The 19814-nt window shown below is 45.6% G+C and overlaps 1 protein-coding gene across 1 annotated transcript in view; it reads left to right on the forward strand.

Annotated features, from left to right (window-relative positions):
• The window catches only part of LOC101132561 (coiled-coil domain-containing protein 162), a 41594-nt gene extending 22334 nt beyond the window's left edge, over positions 1-19260 (forward strand). Inside the window, 11 exon segments of the mRNA XM_055390745.2 lie at positions 150-299; positions 1241-1294; positions 2283-2450; positions 4737-4889; positions 5134-5268; positions 6234-6386; positions 7834-8014; positions 8017-8042; positions 12279-12399; positions 16700-16827; positions 19057-19260. Coding sequence (XP_055246720.2) covers positions 150-299; positions 1241-1294; positions 2283-2450; positions 4737-4889; positions 5134-5268; positions 6234-6386; positions 7834-8014; positions 8017-8042; positions 12279-12399; positions 16700-16827; positions 19057-19182 — 1395 coding nt within the window. The 3' untranslated portion in view covers positions 19183-19260.
• The last annotated feature ends 554 nt before the right edge of the window (positions 19261-19814 follow it).

Below are 19814 nucleotides of genomic sequence, written 5' to 3' on the forward strand. Positions count from 1 at the left end.
AGAGGCTTGCAAGGCTAGAGCCCATGGTTGGATATAGAGGAGAAACAAAAGTGGGTCTGTGAGCCAAGGCAAAGAGTGCCTGGGGCCCTGGCATGATGAGGCTGCACTGCTGGAGTGGCTGTGAATAATGAATGCCTCTTTCCTTTCAGACCACTTTCAGGAAAGATCACCTTGAGGCCTGCCTCCTTTCCCTGGGTTGTGATGTGATGGCAAGAGAACGCAGCAACTTTGAGACCTACTCCATGTGCTATGAGCATGTGTTGCATCATGCTAGGCAGAGGCTCAGCCAGAAAGAGCAAGTAGGTTCCCAGAGAGAGAAGAACTGCAGTGGGGAATGGGCATGGGCAGGGAGGCTCAGGAGGCACTCAGAAGAGAAAAGTAAAACTGAGGGGGTTGGGATACATACAGTGGTTCTTATGCCAGAACTGAGGGTGAATGGTACCCTCAAATCTCTCTACTCATTGGCTCAATCATTCTCCTGGGCTCTGGTATTCTCAGTTGCACACTAGGTTATGTGCTTTGGAAGTGTCCAGTGGAGAATACAAAAGGTGAGCAACAAAGGGGCTGGCCCTCCAGGGGAAGGTACATAGCTGTCCTTTCCACCCTCAGCAAACACAAGGCACCGTGCCTTGTGCTGGTCTGGGAACAAGCTGTTGTTGCTTGTTTTCTTTTGATGCCAGCAAGGCACCGTGCTGTTCCTGGTCTGGGAAAGAAGCCAGGATCCTTGAGTAAACTCTCTCTTCAGGATGCATGTCATGGGTCAGTCTCACTGGGAGACTTCCTTAAAATATGAGCCCACTGGTGGGATGGAAGAGTCAGTCCTCCTGCCCTGGGCTGCCCACTATTGTGAAGGTAGATTGCATCAGAGGTTTAGTGTGATTTTAGTTTATACCTTAGAAAAGTTCAAAAGTCTAAACCACTAGCCAAAACACCAAATGAAGCATTAAAATGATGAACAACGAGCCTTGGAGCCACCCCCATTTTGGGCTATCCCCATTACTCAGTTCTTGGCATCAGTGTGGGTACCTGGAAGTCAATGTTGTCTTTTGAGGCTGTGTTAGGCATCCTGAAGTCCAGTGGGGCAACTCACACAGTCTCAGCTCCAGGCACAGCCTAAGGTTCTCAAAATGGGGCTCCATTAACACAAATAGGAGGTGTTTGGAATGTGTTGTACTGACCTGAGCCATGGTTGGAAGACTAAATGTTTGAGTTTGGTTGTGTACTGCTTTCTCCTGCCCAGGAATTAGATGCTACACAAAGAGGCCGGGGTCCACCTGAAGACAGTGCTGGCCAGGTAGGTCATTTCCTATTAAAAGGTTCTCTTCTCCATTTCTCACATCCATACTCTCAGGGCTAGCCAGCTATGGGATGCCTTAGAGTCATTTGCTTGTGTCACCCGTAGAAGTCCCGTCAGTGAAGGTCCACTGCAGGAACACCAAGGAGTGTGCTTTCACTTTTGGTGAGCACCCCTCCTTAGGGTGCATTTTTTTTTCTTGAGTTTTTTGGTCGCTTTTGTTATTTTGTACTGGTTTTGTTTTGTTCTGTTTTTGTTGTTACTTTGGGGAGTTTTGTTGTTGTTGCTTGTTTTCTTTTGATGCCAGTTAAGGTGCATTCCAGGCCAGACGCGGTGGCTCACGCCTGTAATCCCAGCACTTTGGGAGGCCGAGGTGGGTGGATCACCTGAGGTCGGAAGCTCCAGACCAACCTGACCAACATGGAGAAACCCCGTCTCTACTAAAAATACAAAATTAGCCAAGTGTGGTGGAGCATGCCTGTAATCCCAGCTACTCGGGAGGCTGAGGCAGGAGCATTGCCTGAACCCGGGAGGTGGAGGTTGCGGTGAGCCAAGATCGCTCCAGCCTGGGCAACAAGGGCAAAACTCTGTCTCAGACTAAATAAATAAATAAAATAAAATGCATTCCAAAAAAGAAAAGGGATGTTTGGGCTGAGGTGTCAAGGGGAGGCCAGTTTGGAAATGGAGGCCAAGACAGTTGAAGTATTTTTCTCTAACTGAAAAGGGCCTATGTAGTGGCTTTTCTGGGGTCACTTATTCACCAGTCAGTGTCTGGCACTGTTCTGGGACCTTTGAATTGTCCTTAAATTCTTCTGCCCACATTTATTTAGCAGAATGTTCACTCTCTTCATTAGGTTTAAAATAGAAGTGAAATTCAATACTGATCTATAAGAAACTATTTTGTAGTAGCAGTTTGAAACTCCTAAATTGTTTTTCACTCACACACACACACACAGACACACACACAGACATTTTCTCATGCTTCTAGATTGCAGAGCTCAGTCATGATATGATCATGGAAATCACCACTCTGAGAGCCCAACTCACAGACTTGGAAGAGGTGAATCTGAATCTCAAGAAGCAGATTAGAAAAGAAGTCCAAGAAGAATATGAAGCATTAGTCCGAGCTTTGTTTGAGACCTGTTTACACATAAAAGTAAGTGTCCCATGTTGAACATCTGGGCCACCCATTGGGTAGCCGAGTGTAACGGATTCCCATGGTGGCTGCACACCCAGGGATCGATGACAGAATAATGGGCTTTGTGGTAACAAGAGATTCTTAGGCCCAAGAATTTTCTAGCTCTAAGCTTTCACTGCAGAAAGAGAGTCAGCAATGGGTTGTCATTAACCACGATAGACACTGAATTTGGGGATAATATAGAAGTCTATCTTTTACCCTCTATTGACAGTTGCCATTGTCACTGTCTGATTGCTGTTGGGAGGACAGAGTGTTCTGCTCCCCACAATCCCTCACCTCCCCGGTTTCTATCACCATTTTATCTGTTAGTGTGACTTTCCAGACTACAGTGCCTGGGCCAGGCCAGACCTTATGTAGGTAGCAGCAGGTGCCTCTGGAGAACTCCCTGGACACATTCAGAATTTGAATCAGCTTCCACAATTTTTTCCAACCCTCAAAATGCCTGCCAGCCTCACTCTCACATTCAATGTCAGCAAACTGCTGACCTGTCAGCAAAGACCCATTGCAGAAGTGATGGGGTACGCATGCACCCGCAGCACTGTGGAAGCCAATCGCTTTCATCTGATGTTTGCACAGCCATAAGATAGATGCCCCATGCCTAAAATGGGCCATCAGGGAGACTGGTCCAGCTGACTCACCGGTGTGAATTTCAGTACAACCTACCACCTGCAAGTCCACAGCTTCCCCCAACCCTGTCCCCTTCCCTGCTATTGGATACACCCCAAAGCCAGCCCCATTTGGGTCCTTGAGTCTCTCCCCAGGGATTGCAGAATGGCCCTGAGGGTTGTTAGGTTAACAGGAGCTTCCACCAGTACTCACCTTGGCCTGGTCATTCCAGCGAGAATTTCCTCTTACTTGCAGTGTAAATGCTTACACATATTAAGGGATCGAACCCAAAATGTATTAGGTCTGGTGCTGCAGGAGAAGGATGGGCAGACAGTGACAGCTGGAATTTGCTAAGCCATCTTTCAGGTGTGAGATTGTTGAGAAATGTCTTAAGTTCCTTTTAGCTTCTGCCAGATTCCCAGTTAAAAAGTAGATTCTCTCTGTTTCCCAGGCTGAAGTAGTTCCACCAAGCCTCCTACAGTAGGGAATCCCTGTTATATTCCAGGGTCCCACGAAGTTGCTAAAGCTTCTGTTGTGTGGCCAGAGCCAGGCTTCCCTCCGTGGCTCCCAGCTGGGCACCCTCCTCCTGCCTTCCTCTCCAGGGAAGTGGTTTAGAAGTGAGAGGACACCCCTACCCTACCTCTCACCCCAGAGACACTGGGTGTCTTAGTCTGCTCAGGCTGCCATAACAAAATATGATAGGCTGCACAGCTTAAACAACAGAAAGTATATTTCTCACAGTTCTGGAAGCCAGGAGTCTGAGATCAGGGTGCCAGCGTGGTCTGCTTCTGGCTGAGGGCATGCTTCCTGGCTTGCAGGTGGCTGCCTTCTCACTGTCCTCACATGGGAGAGAGGGAGAAAAAGAAAGGTCTCTCTCTCTCCCTCTTCCTATAAGGCCACAGTCTATTGCAATAGATCCTCACCCTTATGTCCTCATTTTAATCTTAATTACCTCCTAAAGAGCCTATCTCTAGATACTGTCACATTGCTGGTTAGGGTTTCAACATATGAATCTGAGGAAGACACTATTCAGTCCATAGCACTGGGTCTTCAGTCGTACTTACCATTGATCAAGCTGTTTCCTCACAAGCCATTTAGCCAGAAGCCATTCAGAACGGAATATTTCCTAATGAGGTTTCTGCTAGATCCTAAATAGGAAGGCAGCCAGCCTGACTCCCTCCTCCACTTTATCTATATTTAACAGAGCTCCTCAGGAGTGGCTCATCTACAGTGTCTTGTCTGGTCACATTCTGCTGTGAGTCAACATAGCAGCAAAAATCTTTGGTTCAGCTTCCCAAGTAACTCTTACCAGGGGCAGTTTGGTCAGCAGGTTTTCTACCTGTGTGACCTTCCACTATCCTCCTGGCTCAGCTTGCCTTGGTGTTGACAAGGAAGATACAATCTAAGATGTGCTGGTGTCCAGATGATGAAGCCCTGTGAATAAAAGACAGCACTCAGGGGGCCGCTAAGTGTGACTTCCTTACAGTACATGTCAGAATAATTGTCTGAGTAGGTGATATCTTAATGTGAAATTACTTACAAAAGTTAAGCTGTAGAAGGCAAAATGGCTTTTCTTCAACTGCCCTTCATACTATCCAAATCCATTTTACTTCCTTGACTTGATTCTGCAATTTGCAGGAGAAGCTGGATGAGAATCAGCTTAATTTGATCCAGAAAGTGTGTGAGCTCATCGGTGAAGTGAGAACAGAAGGGATTGACAATATGAAGGGCCTAAAGAAAAAATGGTGCTCTGCCAGCCCCGATGAAGGAATGAAAGAAAACCCAGCCAAAGTATGTGATTTCATTTAGCAATGGGATATCAGCGTTTCATCCTAGCATCTGACTCTACCATTCACCCTGTTAGCATTCCAGCCTGATTTCCCTGAGAAAGCATTGCATCAGGCATTTTAAAGGGGGCACAGGGACGCACTGCACAATTGTGTCATCTTCTGGAAGGCATGTTTCTGATGTTAGGGTTTGTGCCCTTCTTATGAAAATGTTGGGGGCAGCCTTTCCTGAAAATGAGCCTTCTTAGCAGGAACAGCTGTGGGCCTTGGAGCAGGACAACTGCAGCCTGGCCAACTTGGTGTGCAAAGTGAGGAGCCTGGGCCGCTGGAGGCTGGCTGTGCAGCAGGCGCGCTTCCAGGCCCAGCTGAGCAGGGCAGAGAAGGTGAGCTCTGGTGGGGGAGACCCAGACAGTCCCCAGGATGGCTGATCCCAAGGCTCCATGGCTGCAGCTGCCATGGTGTCACTGTAGCTGTGAGTGGCACTGGTGTCAGGTGGTAGGGCCGACCATCCTGAAGGACCTGACAGTTGGCGATTTTTCCTGGGAACAGGCCATGTGAGAACTTCAGGAGAAACAGAAAGGGGGCAGAAGCAAAGGGGGCAAGAAAAAACAGATCAGAGAATTCAGCATAAGGGAAGGAAGTGAAAAGATGGAGGAAAGGCTTCACCAAGGGCTTGAGGCTGCTTTGTCAAAATACCGCATATCTTTGGGTTTCATACATGAGTATCTGAGGAAAATGAAGTCACAAAATAATAAGTGAGAAATCTGCTTTAAGGCAAATTGAATCCAAAGCTCATATTGATAGCTATTTGGAAACTTTCACATCCTGTTTCTGAAAGTATTTACTCTGATATGTTACCCTCTTCTGAATTAAAATCATGGAAGCAGGCTGGACATGGTGGCTCATGCCTGTAATCCCAGCACTTTGAGAGACCAAGGTGGGCAGATCACCTGAGGTCAGGAGTTTGAGAGCAGCCTGGCCAACATGATGAAACCCAATCTCTGCTAAAAATACAAAAAGATTAGCCGGGTGTGGTGGTGGGCACCTGTAGTCTCAGCTACTCAGGAGGCTGAGACAGGAGAATTGCTTGAACCTGGGAGGTAGAGGTTGCAGTGAACCAAGATTGTACCACTGTACTCCAGGCTGGGTTGACAGAGAAAGACTCCATCTCTAAATAAATAAATAATAAAATAAAATAAAATCATGGCAGCAGTGACTAGCAGGAGCTCCCTTCTACCGGAAGTTTGAAAGAAGAATGGATGGGAAAGTGGTTTAGATACTGCTTTTGAAACTAAAAATCTGGAAGGGAAACCTATTTCCTATCTTACTGTGTTTGGGATGTTTACAGGAATCTATTCAAAGTAAAAAAGAGTATTTGCGCATCAAGCTGATGGCAGAGCGAGAAGTGGATTTATTTCGTCAGCAGGTCCTGGCTCTCAGGCAGGCCCTGGCCAGGGCACAGGCTGACAGCGCGAGGATGTGCAAGCAGCAGGACAGCCAGGTATCTGAACCTCAGAGCCTCTTCCTCATTCCCTTTGCAGTTAACTCTGCAAAGCTGAACGTGGCCACCACACTGGGTGCTGTGGCTGCCAGGAGCAGTCACCAGAGCACCACAGCCTGAAGCCACACAGATGGCACAGCCAGGAAAAGATAGCCTGGACTTGGGCTTCCCTTCTCCTCCCTCCTCTCCAGCCCAGAAACCAAGGGCGGTGGCCAAAAGGCTATTGTTCTTACTCATATGTGGCTGAGAAAATATTACTCCTAAGCAAGATCATTATCACATACGTGTGTGTGTGTGTGTGTGTGTGTGTGTGTGTGTCCATTTCTCTGAGGATCTTTTTGCTAGAGGCTGTCCTGGGATCCTGTGATCTAGGCCTCTGCCTTGAACACAGGCTTTCATGGGGCAAGCACGCTTCCAGTTGACAACAATCCTTGGCAAGTAGAGTGTGGTCCAGCCTTGCAGTATTATCCCCCATGCGAGACTGTGTCCTTTCCCAGTGATCCATACTCTGTCTCACTTTCAGAAGTTACTGCTGCGCGATAGGGGCTGGCACCAAAATAAAGGCATTCTAAGCCTAAGCATTTCCTTACTGTGCCAACCCTCTGGGCATGAATGAAGCAGGGGGACTCTAGGTTTAGAGTGAGAACAGCTGAGTTAAAGTAACAGCCTGGGAAAGCTAGGCGTATTTAAAGCATGAAATTTAATTTGTTCATCTTGGACCCTAATTCCTCCATGATTCTGCATCAGATGAGTTAACTATGTAAAGTACATTATAAACTGTAAAGTCATCATACAGATATGAATAATAATTAATATTAAGTATTGACCATCTAGTACTTAGGATAATACTTATTAGAAAAACTTTGGAACAGAACGAAATTATTTCTACCCTTATCCTTCTTTAACTATCTAGAGTCTGACTTCCCCAGATTTTTGGAAGGGAAAACAGAGCCTAAATCAGAACCTCCTTTCTTCGCTCATTGTGTGTATGGCATGGCCCCATCTCCTTGGTGTTAAACGCTTCCATGGCTACCTCCTGACAAAGGCTCCACGACAATGTAAATGTTGTTTGTGCTAGATATGATTATCTGGTTAGTAAGCTAACATACATATTATCAAATCTGGGTATTAAAAGACCAAATTATTTGCCCAGGCACTGCTGTACAGTGGCATGATTGCATGCCTTGCTTTTGGTGTCTGTTCTGCTTCCCTCTGACTGTCACTGCAGGGCTCACAGTGTAAACGCCAGGCTAGGCTAGATCCTGGTGCTCTGGCTAGCACAGGACAGAATCATTGGGCCGCATTTTCTAGAGCCCAGGAATACACCATGTAGTTGTGTCCCTGAGCCCCAAAGGAGGGGATGGTTATTATGCTGTCCAACCTCTCCCCGCTTCTGCTGGGAAGAAAGGCTCCCTGCCTTCTTTCTTTTGGCGTTTACCTGCCACAGGCTCAACTGCTGAAGGAGTTCGAACATAGAGTGACCCAGGAAGCTCTTACCCAGCAGCAGCTGCATTTTATGAAAACATCCAGGATGGAGAAGCTCTTGGAAGATGTGGGGCAAAAAGAACAGCAACTGCAGCTCCTTAGCAAAGAGGCTGAGAGGGCTTCTAAGCTGGGCCAACTGCAGCAGAAAAAATGAAGAGGGACCTCCACCAGGTAAACCTCAGTAAGAGGGAGTGTCCAACCAGAGTGCACCTGGTGCCCCAGTGAGGGCTGCTGCATCCTTCCCCTGCATGCCCATGCCTCTCTCCTGTCCCCCACAACAGTGTTTCTCAACCTCTGTCACTTATAGGCAGCCCAGGAGAATGGTAGCATCTCTCCCCACAGTGTCTCCCCACACCACAGGGATTGCTGGGCAGGCCATGGTGGCTTGGCTGCCTCAGGGCTCGGAATCTCAGCACCCCTGTAACCTACTGGAAAAACCTGTTTCTACCCAGCTCTCATCTTTGAACTAGGAATCTTTTAGAAAATTCCAAACAGTAACCTGGAAAAGCAGCAAGTGTTAATGGAGGCTATGACAAGAAGATTTTATTCAAGTGTTTCAGGAACTGCAGAGACAAAAATGAAAGGCAAAAGTGGTTTGCAGATCCAAAGTATTTTGTTAACTATACCTAATAACAAAGAAATAGAAGAGAATAATACTAGAATGTAGATGTGGATTAATGCAAGTTTCAACAAAGCAGAAAACAATGTAATTCAATAAAAAAGGAAAAAGTAATTTCCAAAGCAGGCACCTCACACATATCCATTGAATGAGCATATCACTGAATTCATTCATCAGAGATAGAAGGAGATGGAAATTGAAAGACAAATTATTGGTCAAGTGTTTTTTTTTTCTTTTTTTGAGACAGAGTCTCACTCTGTCACCCAGACTGGAGTGCAGTGGCGTAATCTTGGCTCACTGCAACCTCCACCTCCCAGATTCAAGTGATTCTCCCACCTCAGCCTCCTTTGTAGCTGGGGCTACAGGCATGAGCCACTATGCCCAGCTAATTTTTGTATTTTTAGGAGAGACGGGGTTTTACCATGTTGGCCAGGCTGGTCTCAAACTCCTGATCTCAGGTGATCCACCTGCCTTGGCCTCCCAAAGTGCTGGGATTACAGGCGTGAGCCACCACACCCGGCCCCTGGTCAATTAAGTGCTCAAGCAAGAGATCAATAAGGAGAATTCTATCTATAAAAATGACAAAAAAAATTAAAATTTGAATTGAGTAAAAGTTAAAGAAAATATTTATATAGAAATGGGGAGAGAAAATGAGTAGCTTTAGAATAAAAATTAGAATTTCATATTTATTGCCTGAAAAGTAAACAAAAATACGACTCAACCTATAAGAAAACTGGTATCCCAATTTTGTGTTACAAATCATGCTTTTCTAAAAGCCACCACAAAAGCAGGGAAGTTCGTAGATTCATTTTTTCAAGGTTTTCTCTAGTTAATTATTTGTTTCATGGCAGAGATTCTAGAGGTGGTCAAAACAAATATTTTGAGGTTTCTCTCAACAAATGTGCACTTTACCATATGTATGTATAAGCCATTGGCCCTTTGTAGAGTACACCTCCAGCTCTCCTGACAGCTCAAGTGTCCCTGCGCCTACCTACTCTAAACAGCAATCCTCAGCCAGCAAGACCCGAGCCCCCCACCCTCACCCCCCGGCCCCTTCCAGCCAGAAGTGGCTTCTTTGATCTATCTCCGGCCTCTGACTCCATGGGCAGATATTCACTGTCTGACCTCGGAGAGCCTCAGTGTCCTAACCTGTTGCCTGCGCCTGGTTGAGGTCACTTATAGTAGGGGTTGCCAACCCCCAGGCTGTGGACCGGCAGGGGTCCATAGCCTGTGAAACTGGGCTGCACAGCAGAAGATGAGCAGTTGGCAGCATAATTGCCTGAGCTCTGCCTCTTGTCAGACCAACGGAGGCCTTTGATTCTCATAGGAGCACAAACCCTATTGTGAACTGCACATGTGAGGGATCTAGGTTGCCGGCTCCTTATGAGAATCTAGCTAGTGCCTGATGATCTGAGGTAGAACAGCTTCATCCTGAAACCATTTGTCCCCACCCGGTGGAAAAACTGTCTTCCATGAAACTGATACCTGGTGCCAAAAAGGTTGGGGACCAGTGATTTAGAGCACAGGCCCTGGAGTGGAACCGAGTGGTTCATACCGCTGGCCCTCCAGCGGTGTGGCTTTGGGCAAGGTCTGTGGCTTCTCTATGCTTTGATTTCTTCATCATTACAATGGAAACAATGTACTCACTTCACTGAATTTGGGGGATGATTAAATTAGGGAATTAGGTAATTCAAATAAAGCCCTTAAAACCAGGCCTAAAACAGGCATGCCTGTAGTCCCAGCTACTTGGGAGGCTGAGGCAGGAGGATCGCTTGAGCCCGGGAGTTCAAGCCTGCAGTAAACTAAGATTATGCCACTATACTCCAGCCTGGGTGAAAGAGTAAGACCCTGTCTCTAAAAAATAAAATTAAAAAATAAAAAGTAAAAAATTAACAAAAATAAACAGGCCAGGCGCGGTGGCTCACTCCTGTAATGCCAGCACTTTGGGAGGCCAAGGTGGGAGGATTGCTTGGGCAACATGGTGAAACCCTGTTTCTACAAAAAATACAAAAATTAGCCAGGGATGGTGGTGTGCATCTGTGGTTCCAGCTACTCAAGAGGGCTGAGGTGGGAGGATCACTTGAACCTGGTTGCAGTGAGCCAAGATTGTGCCAATGCACTCCAGCCTGCATGACAGAGTGAGACTTTGTCTCAAAACGAACAACAGCAAAATCACGGTGTGATACATAGCTCTCAGTAAATGTTGGCTGTTTTTATTTTTGTTGGGAATGTGAAGGTAGACAGCCTTGGAAACAGGTAGGTAGACCTGGACTCAAATCCTGGCTGTGTGGCCTTGGGCAAGTCACTTCACCAGCCTCTGTGACATTGGGGTGAGTGACCTAACACAAGGAGGTCCTGAGGAAGCACGCTTCCTTGCTGGTGTTTCTTAGGTTTCCTAGTGCCAGCCTGGCTCAGGAAATCTTGATATGTTTCCTTGGCACCAGCCCGTAGGGAATGAGGATCCTACACAAATCCCTACAGTATGGAGAGGGACTTTGCACCTAGTTTATATTAGGAAGTTTTCCTAACTCTGGAGCTCTGGTAATCTTCTGAAATTTAAACTATGCTTGGGGGCCCCCCGACATAAGGAAGAGCCCACTTTAACGTTTAGGGCAATACTATGCAGGGGCCTTCCGGCTGGGTCTGTATAGGCGGAGTGGGATGTACAATACACATGGCTGAATGCTTGAGATTAGCACGTGTATTCATTTCCTAGGGTTACCTTAATAAACTATCACAAACTGGGTGGCTTAATAGAATAAAAACGTATTCCTTCACAGCTCGGGAGGCCAGAAGCCTGAAACTAATGTGCTGGCAAGGCTGGTTCCTTTTGGAGGCTCTGAGGAAGAATCTGTTCCATGTCTCTTCTTAGTCACATTTTGGTCTCTGGCATTCCTCAGCTTGTAGTTACCTCACTCCAATCCTGCCTCTGTCATCATGGAGCTTTCTTCCTATGTGCTCCTCTGAGTTTCTGTATCCTTATCCTATCTTCTTTATAAGGACAACAGTCATTAGATTCAGGGCTCACCTAAATCCAGTATGACCTCATCCTAACAAGTCCATCTACAAAGACCCTATTTCCAAATAAGGTCACATTCTAAGGTTCCAGGTAGACATGAAATTTGGGGGGTACTCTTCAAACCACTATAGTATATATTACTTTTCTACAAGTAAAAACAATTAGGGGATTATAAATTGAAAAAGCAAAATCACCTGTGATCTGTGCAGATGAGATACACTTTGGACCTGGGCACTGCCTGGCTGGGGAGTGTGGGCTAGCCGTGCACGGGGAGAGCCATACAAGTCAATACAAAGGTTGCTTCTGGAGATGGGCTTGTCAGAACAGGGCATTCCTGGCAGATGCTGAGCTGAGAGCAGAGATTTAGGAGATAGATCAAGTCTTTCCTCTGTTTGAAACTGTCCAGGGGCTCTGACAGGTCCTCACTGTAGATGCAGTGGCTAGGCCTCCAAGGCCCTGTGTGCACTGGGCCCTCACTCCCCTCTTCCTCTACCTATCTGATGAAATAAACATGAAAGATATAACCTTGTGAATAAGTTCCTAGCTATTATAAGGTATAAGGGATTCCATGGACTGTTCCTTTTTGGTTAAGTTCTTGGTCTTCCTGAAGTTCTTGATTCTCAGAAGGCTGAGTTCAGCCTAATCAGGACTTTAAGAGCCAGTTCTCTTTGCAGGGTAGCCTGGGACACCCATTCTCCCTAGGAACCCCCTGTGAACTGAGGAAATGAAAGTGAGCACAAAGAATCTCTGCTTCTCATTTTCCCCTCAGATGAGAAGCCGGCTTGCCCAGGAGCGCAGTGTGAAGCTGGATGCTCTCCAGCGTGTAGAGGAGCTGCAGGGTCAGCTTCACGATGCCCAGCGGTCAGCTGTCCCCACGGGCTCGTCAGGCGGTAAGGATACCCCCTGCTCTGGCTAGAAAACCCTCCCAGTCTCTGGGGTCTGAACTGAGGAGGGTCTCAGGGACTCAGGGAGGACCGAATCAATAACTATCCAGTGGTTATTGAGTGGGTCCTCCACAATGTTTGTTGAATGACACATAAATGGATAAACCTTAATTCTGATTTACAGTCAAAACTTCCTACTTTAGTACCTTGGAGTACTGACATCCAACACTAAAAGGTTTCAGTCATAAAAAACTGGTCTTGGCTGGACACGGTGGCTCATGCCTGTAATCCCAGCACTTTGGGAGGCTGAGGTGGGCGGATCACGAGGTCAGGAGATTGGGACTATCCTGGCCAATATGGTGAAACCCCGTCTCTGCTAAAGATACAAAAATTAGCTGGGTGTGGTGACACACACCTGTAATTCCAGCTACTCGGGAGGCTGAGGCAGGAGAATTGCTTGAACCTGGGAGTTGGAGGTTGCAGTGAGCTGAGATGGTGCCATTGCACTCCAGCCTGATGACAGAGCGAGACTCTGTCTCAAACACACACACACACACACACACAAACAAACAACAACAAAAAAACTGGTCCCAGAACCAGTTCATTGGATTTTGAGACATCTTAATGCTTTGGGATACCAATGACCCCATTTCTCAGAGTGATTCATAAAGTACATGATGATTCTTGGGTGCTGGGGGTTTGGGGTGTCCTTGAAAATAACAATCAAAATAGCTCTCTGAGCAGTGCAGGCAGCATGGAGCTGAGGCCAGACCCCAGGATGTCTCTAAACCAGCTTCCTCCTCTGTAAGATGAGGACTAAATACATTCTAAGTTCTCTTCTAGGTCTATTAGAAATATCACCAAATATCACTAACCATGATTGGCCTGTTGTTATGATTTGCCATGTCTCTTCTTTCCTGTTCTGTACATAGCCTGATAGTTAGTTGAGTATATGGGCTTTGGAGTGAAACTGCCAGAATTCATGCTCTGGCTCTGTCACTGCTAGCCACATGACCTTAGACAGACCTTAATTAGCCTCTCTGTAAAATGGGAATACTCACCTCAAAGGCTTGCTCTGAGATTAAATGAAATAACTCCTGTCTGACACCTTAGTATAGTGGCACTTAGTAATTGTGCAAGTGTTGGTTACTATACTTGCATACATGTGTTTAGCCCTTTATCTGTGTTTCCTTTTGGCTACTTTCCAGCATGAATGAGCTGAGGAAACACAGCCTTTCAGGAGCACAAAGTCACAGATGAAATTACTTTGGGTTTACTAAGAGCAGAGCTGGACTTGGCAGTAAAGCTCACAGGGCCCTCCTTCCTGCTTCTGGGTTGCTGCCGGGACCTGACATTGGGAGCTGGTGTCCCCTGCCCCAGCTACTGGTTGTTGCTGCTGCCCCAGCCCCAACACAAAGGGCATCAAGAGCACACAAGGGCCCTACTTTGGCACCTGACCCTATGCAGTTCGGTACCTTACACTGTCTTCTCCATGTGCCAGGGGATTTTTTCCTTCTCTCCCTTTCACCTCTGCCTGCAGCTTAGCCAAGCATCTTTCTAATCCCTTCCTGGGATAATGCGTCCTAGTGAACTGCCATCCACGTCCTCCAACACCTGCCTATTGTGAAGGAGAACCAGAATGAGGCACGAGGCAGGTGGGGGAGACCCTAATTCCCAGGATTGGGGTGGGAGCAGGAGTGGGAAGGAAACTTCTTTCCCAGGAAGAAGTAGAGGTAGACGTTACTCCCGGGCCTCAGCCCTCTTCTGTTCCCCGGTGCAGGGAGAGGAGGGGTTTGAGGGCACAGTCAGCTATCACCATACTGTTAATGCTAAGCAGTAAAAGTCAGCCATATTCCCACTCCTCCTTCCTCCGCTGTTGCCCAACTGGAGTCTCAAAGTGACCCAGGGGTCTTCGCAGCAGCAGCCACGGCAGCATTCCTGCCTCCCATGTTGGAAGCATAGGTGCACTCAAAGGGCGAGCTCTCTTTCCTTGCCATTAACGTGATTCCCCTAGGATTTTGCAACTCCTGAGAAATGAAGATTTTTTTTCTAAATCAATTATTTTAGACATGCTTAAGAAAAAATGAAATCACTTGGCTCATAAAACTGTAAAATGTTGAGAGGAGGCCTGGCTAAAGGTAACTTCATCAAGGTTTGACCTACTTCATGAGGACTGCTTTCACTCTCTCCATCTCTGGCTCTGAGGAGGCTGGGAGCAGAAAGGAAGCAAGGCTCTTCGGAAGCAAGATGGCAGCCACCTCTGTAGCTTCCGTCTCTGTTCATGCTCAGCATGGCAGGAGCAGGGTATGGAGATGGGACAGTCAAAAAGAATTGGGCTCTGCCTGGACTGACTTGGGTCATGTTGCCAATTTTGAACAAATTGGTGGAGCCACAGACTAAGATGTCTGGTTGGCTTAGGCCCAGCTTACCTGCTCCTCCACTGGAGCTGAGGGTTGGGGTCAGCTCGCTCTCTCCTCCTCTCTGCAGCAACTGTTTTAAATCTGCCTTGTCTCCTCAGATCTTCATACGCTCCCCCCAACGCCTCATCCTTTCATCTCCCACTTCACAGAGAAATTAGAAACCCTCAGACAGGAATGCCATCTTCTCCCTGTCTCCCAGCCTACCTACATCTGTACTCTGCTGCTTCTCCTTCCCTCCTGTGAACATGGAAACGATGTCCCTTTTCTTCCCCAGGGCAATCCCTATGTAAAGGGCCCATCTGCTGCTACCTTCTCAGGGGCCTTGAACTACCTGCTTCTTTTCTACATACTTGGATTTCCCATCCATGCATCCCTCTAATCTTGCAACCAACAATTACTTATTGATCATGTATGTGCCAGGATCATAAAATCCACTGTAAAATAGCTCCCCCCGCCCCTGCTGCCTTGACAACATATTCCTTCCCCTGCTGCTGGTCTTTCTCTTCCCAGTCAGACTTCTTAAAAGAGTTGCCTATACTCACTTTCGTGATTCACCTCACTTAATTTCTCTCAGGTTTTGCCATTCTCAACTTGTGGCTTCCAAATGTTGCTCACTACCTCATGGTCCAATATGATGCTTAAGCTTTCTGGCCAATAGGAAGGAGGAAGGCAACAAAAAGGGCCCACCCCTCCCTTGAAGCTTGAAGAATGCTTCCTGGAAGTCACTTGTGACACTTCTGCGTACATTCCATTGGCCAGCACTTAGCCCCAAGACCACACAAAGGAGACTGGGAAATGTAGTTTTTATTCTAGGATGCCGTGTGAACAAAAAATGTGAGGTCTATTTCTAAGAAGAGAGGAGAGACTTGCAATTGGGGGCCAAGAATAGGTCTCTGCAACACCACCAGCAATCTGATTTTTCTTACCACCATTGCATTGCAGTTGCTCTTGCCAAGATCACCTTCACTTCTGTCTCCAAGTCCAAAGGACACTGCTGAGTTCTCACTGATTTCATGTCTCAGCAGCATTTGAAACAGCTGACCACACCCTTCTCCTAATTATTCTCCTGGCACTGCTCCTTGTGGTTTTCCTCTTCCTCTGGCTGCTTTTTCTATCTCCTTTTCTAGTTCCTCCTACTGTATCCAACCTCTAAACACTGAAGTTGTTCGGGGATCTTTCTGGCCCCTTCTTCTCTCACCTCACATTGTCTCCAAATAATTGCATATTTCCCACAGCTTTAATCATTGTTTGCTAAGTCTACATCTGCAGCTCAAAACTCTCCTCTGAGCTGTAGACCCCTATATCCAGTGACCCATATGTCCAATGAATAATGTCTGTGTTCACGTGTCTCAGGCTCACAAGTTCAACAGGAATGGAACCCGTCTTCCTATCCTTCTCCCTTCCTACTTTTGGGGTGGGGGAGATGTTCTTTCAGCAAATGGTAGTGCCAAATATCCAGTTGCTTAAGCCAGAAATTTGGGAGCTATTCTTTGTCACCCTGCAAATCTGGTTAATTCTCAACTCCTACTAACTTGAGTAGCTCTCAGTCTATCCGCTTCTACCTACCACAGTCCAAGTCTCTTGTCACCTCCTTCACTTTTACTTGGTCATGCGACTATTGGGCAAAAAACTCTCTCCAAGTTTTGACACATTTGCTCAAAATTGATGAAGCTGAAAAATAAGCTGAGTTAGATGCCAATTTTAAGCCCTAAATTTTATGAATTAAATCTAGATACAGGAATTTGAGGTTATAGTGAGCTAAGATCGTGCCACTGCACTCCAGCCTGGGCAACAGAGTCCCCCACTCTCAAAAAAATAAAACATCAAAATAATCTAGGTTTATCCATTGCAACCAGAGATATAATTTAACATTTTTAACTTTATAGACCTTATATCCCAGGCTCAATACTCCCCAACTTCTGCTTCCACATCATCCAGATACTCCCAGCAACGCTTTTTAAAGACTAATCTCAAAGGCAGTAAAATAACAAGATGGATTCAAAGGCCACAGACTGTAAGTAATAATAAGATTGATTACATGCATTAAACAATAAAGCCTTACAATTTGATTTCATGATTTTTGGGTCACTTCAGACTTACATTAGAAAAATTATATATCAGGAGCTTATGTAGATGCCTTGAATCTGGATAACAAAATTCTGATGTTGAAATAATCCTATAACAGCACCTTCTAAATTACAAGTCAATAAATGGGTGTGGAATCAGTACCAACACCTTGCTGTGTTCCATCTCTGAATTTCTTTTTTCCCCCAATCATCTTCAACAATTAACTAGCAGCATCAGACTCCTTATCTGAGTTCCCCAACAGAGCAGAAATAGTTTCGGAAGTCATTTTAAAACACGTGAGAAATCTACCCTCCAAGAAAATTCCTGGGATGCAGATTAGCATGTATTTGAAGAACTCGTAAAATCTTTCAGTTTTTAGTTTATGTAAAACAACATATACTTCCTCTTCCACTGCCTCCTCTCTACTGCTTTTTTTTTTTTTTTTTTTTTTTGAGACGGAGTCTCGCTCTGTCGCCCAGGCTGGAGTGCAGTGGCGCGATCTCGGCTCACTGCAAGCTCCGCCTCCTGGGTCCACGCCATTCTCCTGCCTCAGCCTCCCGAGTAGCTGGGACTACAGGCGCCCGCCACCACGCCCGGCTAATTTTTAGTATTTTTAGTAGAGACGGGGTTTCACCGTGTTAGCCAGGATGGTCTCGATCTCCTGACCTCGTGATCCACCCGCCTCGGCCTCCCAAAGTGCTGCTCTCTACTGCTTTAATAAGTATTTTACTCTTTGCTCCATTTTCTTTCAGAATCCCTTCTAGAGATTCACATATCTAATCAACACATTTAAGAATTCCTGGCTGGGCACGGTGGCTCACACCTGTAATCCCAGCACTTTGGGAGGCCGAGGCAGGCAGATCACCTGAGGCCAGAAGTTTGAGACCAGCCTGGCCAACATGGTGAAACACTGTCTCTATGAAAAATACAAAAATTAGCTGGGCATAGTGGCAGGCGCCTGTAATCCCAGCTACTCGGGAGGCTGAGGAAGGAGAATTGCTTGAACCTGGGAGGCAGAGGTTGCGGTGAGCTGAGATTGCGCCATTGCACTCCAGCCTGGGCAACAAGAGTGAGACTTCATCTCAAAAAAAAAAAAAAAAAAAAAAGAATTCTTTCCCATTACCTGATGAAAAATTAAGAGGAAAAGATTTAATCATTCCTTCAGAGAAAAGTATGCCATTCCAAGTCATTCGATGGTGTAATTCCGCAGCTGGTGGTCTAGTTATAAGGATCAAAAGTTTCAAGATTTCTAAACATGCAGTTAAGAAGGGGGAAAGACAGGTTGGGAAGATACCCAAACACCATCTTGACCAAGTGAGGGCCACGTTACTAATGTCCACCATTTGCTTGACTCACCAATCTCTGTGCAGTCATCTTTCTTGAAAATGTGAAATTGTATTATATGTCTATGTTTCTGCAAAAGGCCTTTTCAAAAAGAAGCAAAGTTCACTTTTTATGGGTGGGATTTGACAAGGGCTTTCAAGAATCACTTCATCTCTATTTCACCCTGAAAGCTGCAATACCATTGGGGGTGTTGGTGATCGTGACTTGTTGAAAAGGCTGCTAAGCAGATAAGTGCATTAGTGAAGATTTATATTTGAGAGATTCAGAAGGGTGATAGGCTAAAGCTAATTGATGAACATTGCCCTACCAAATAAATAAACCCTACAGTGAAGTGTCTTGTGGGCCCATTGGCCCAGTGGCTATGTACAATACGGGAACCCCAAGCAAAAAACCTCAAGGCCAGGGAAGGTATACAGTTAGCTGGAACTTCAGATCTCAGGTCTGACTTCTTAAACAAGGCCTATGAGACAAGTCAGATAAATACTGATTGAAGAGGAATTTATACATGGCTGAAATGTAAGAATACAGTTAATTTTCTAAAAATTAGCCCTGCACTAACACAAATGATAAGAAATTAAGGAATTTTTAGATTACTTGAAGTATGAGCTGTGTTTTCTTCCTTAACTGGAAATGGCTTTCCACTGATGGATTCATTCTTGACCAATTCCCTTTAGGACAAGTGGCAAAATACAGACAAGAAGGCATACTATATGGCCTAACCCAGACTGAATCAATGATCTTGGTCTCATTAATAACAGTGACTTTTTATGATGCTATAACAAGAATTATTCACCATGTTCTTAATAAACACCAATATCTACTTATATTACAGGTACCTATTAAACACAAAAAAAGAATTGACGATGTTTTCCTACCCAATATGGCAGAAAATGTTCAACTGACAGCTTTTCAGGTTCAAACAGCTCCATCCAGATTCCCATTTAGAGCTGACTGGTGATATCTTCTTTTTCCAACCTTTATTTCTATGAGTATTTGAATAAATAAAAATGACTCCAAATGCCATTAAATCTCTTATTTATGTATGAAATTCTCTTATCTGTACTTGGAAGACAGGGTTGAAGGACTAAGATGATTACATCTTGAACCAACCCCAGGTGAAGTAGGGGTTGGTCCCAGACTTTAAAACCTAAGCATTGATTTGCATTTCTACAAGCTAGCCTTTGCCTCTGGTCAGCCAGCAGCCTCTCAATATGAATTCTAGAGTTAGTGGGTAAGCAGGAAAGCTAAGATGGAGGCCCTTGCTTCTAAGCAGTGTTTACTAACAAGTGAAAAACCAAAGTACGTTAATAGAGATTAACACAAATGAACGTTAAAGCATTTGTTTCACTTAGAAAACAATTTGCCATCCTCTATTAACAATCTTTTCATTCTTCCTACAAATGCCAAATATTTCCTCAGACTTTAGTATAAAGTCCTAATCCAAGTCCTTTGTTCAGACAAGAAAATCTGTCTTGTGTAAAGCAATTAATAAACAGATGAATGGAACAGAGCAGAGAAACATATTTACATGCATAAATTTATATACGATATATGTGGCTTTTCAAACTAAAGAGAACATGGAGGCTATTT

This window comes from Gorilla gorilla, chromosome 5, assembly GCF_029281585.2.
Source record: "Gorilla gorilla gorilla isolate KB3781 chromosome 5, NHGRI_mGorGor1-v2.1_pri, whole genome shotgun sequence".
In the NCBI taxonomy this organism is placed as follows: Eukaryota; Metazoa; Chordata; class Mammalia; order Primates; family Hominidae; genus Gorilla; species Gorilla gorilla.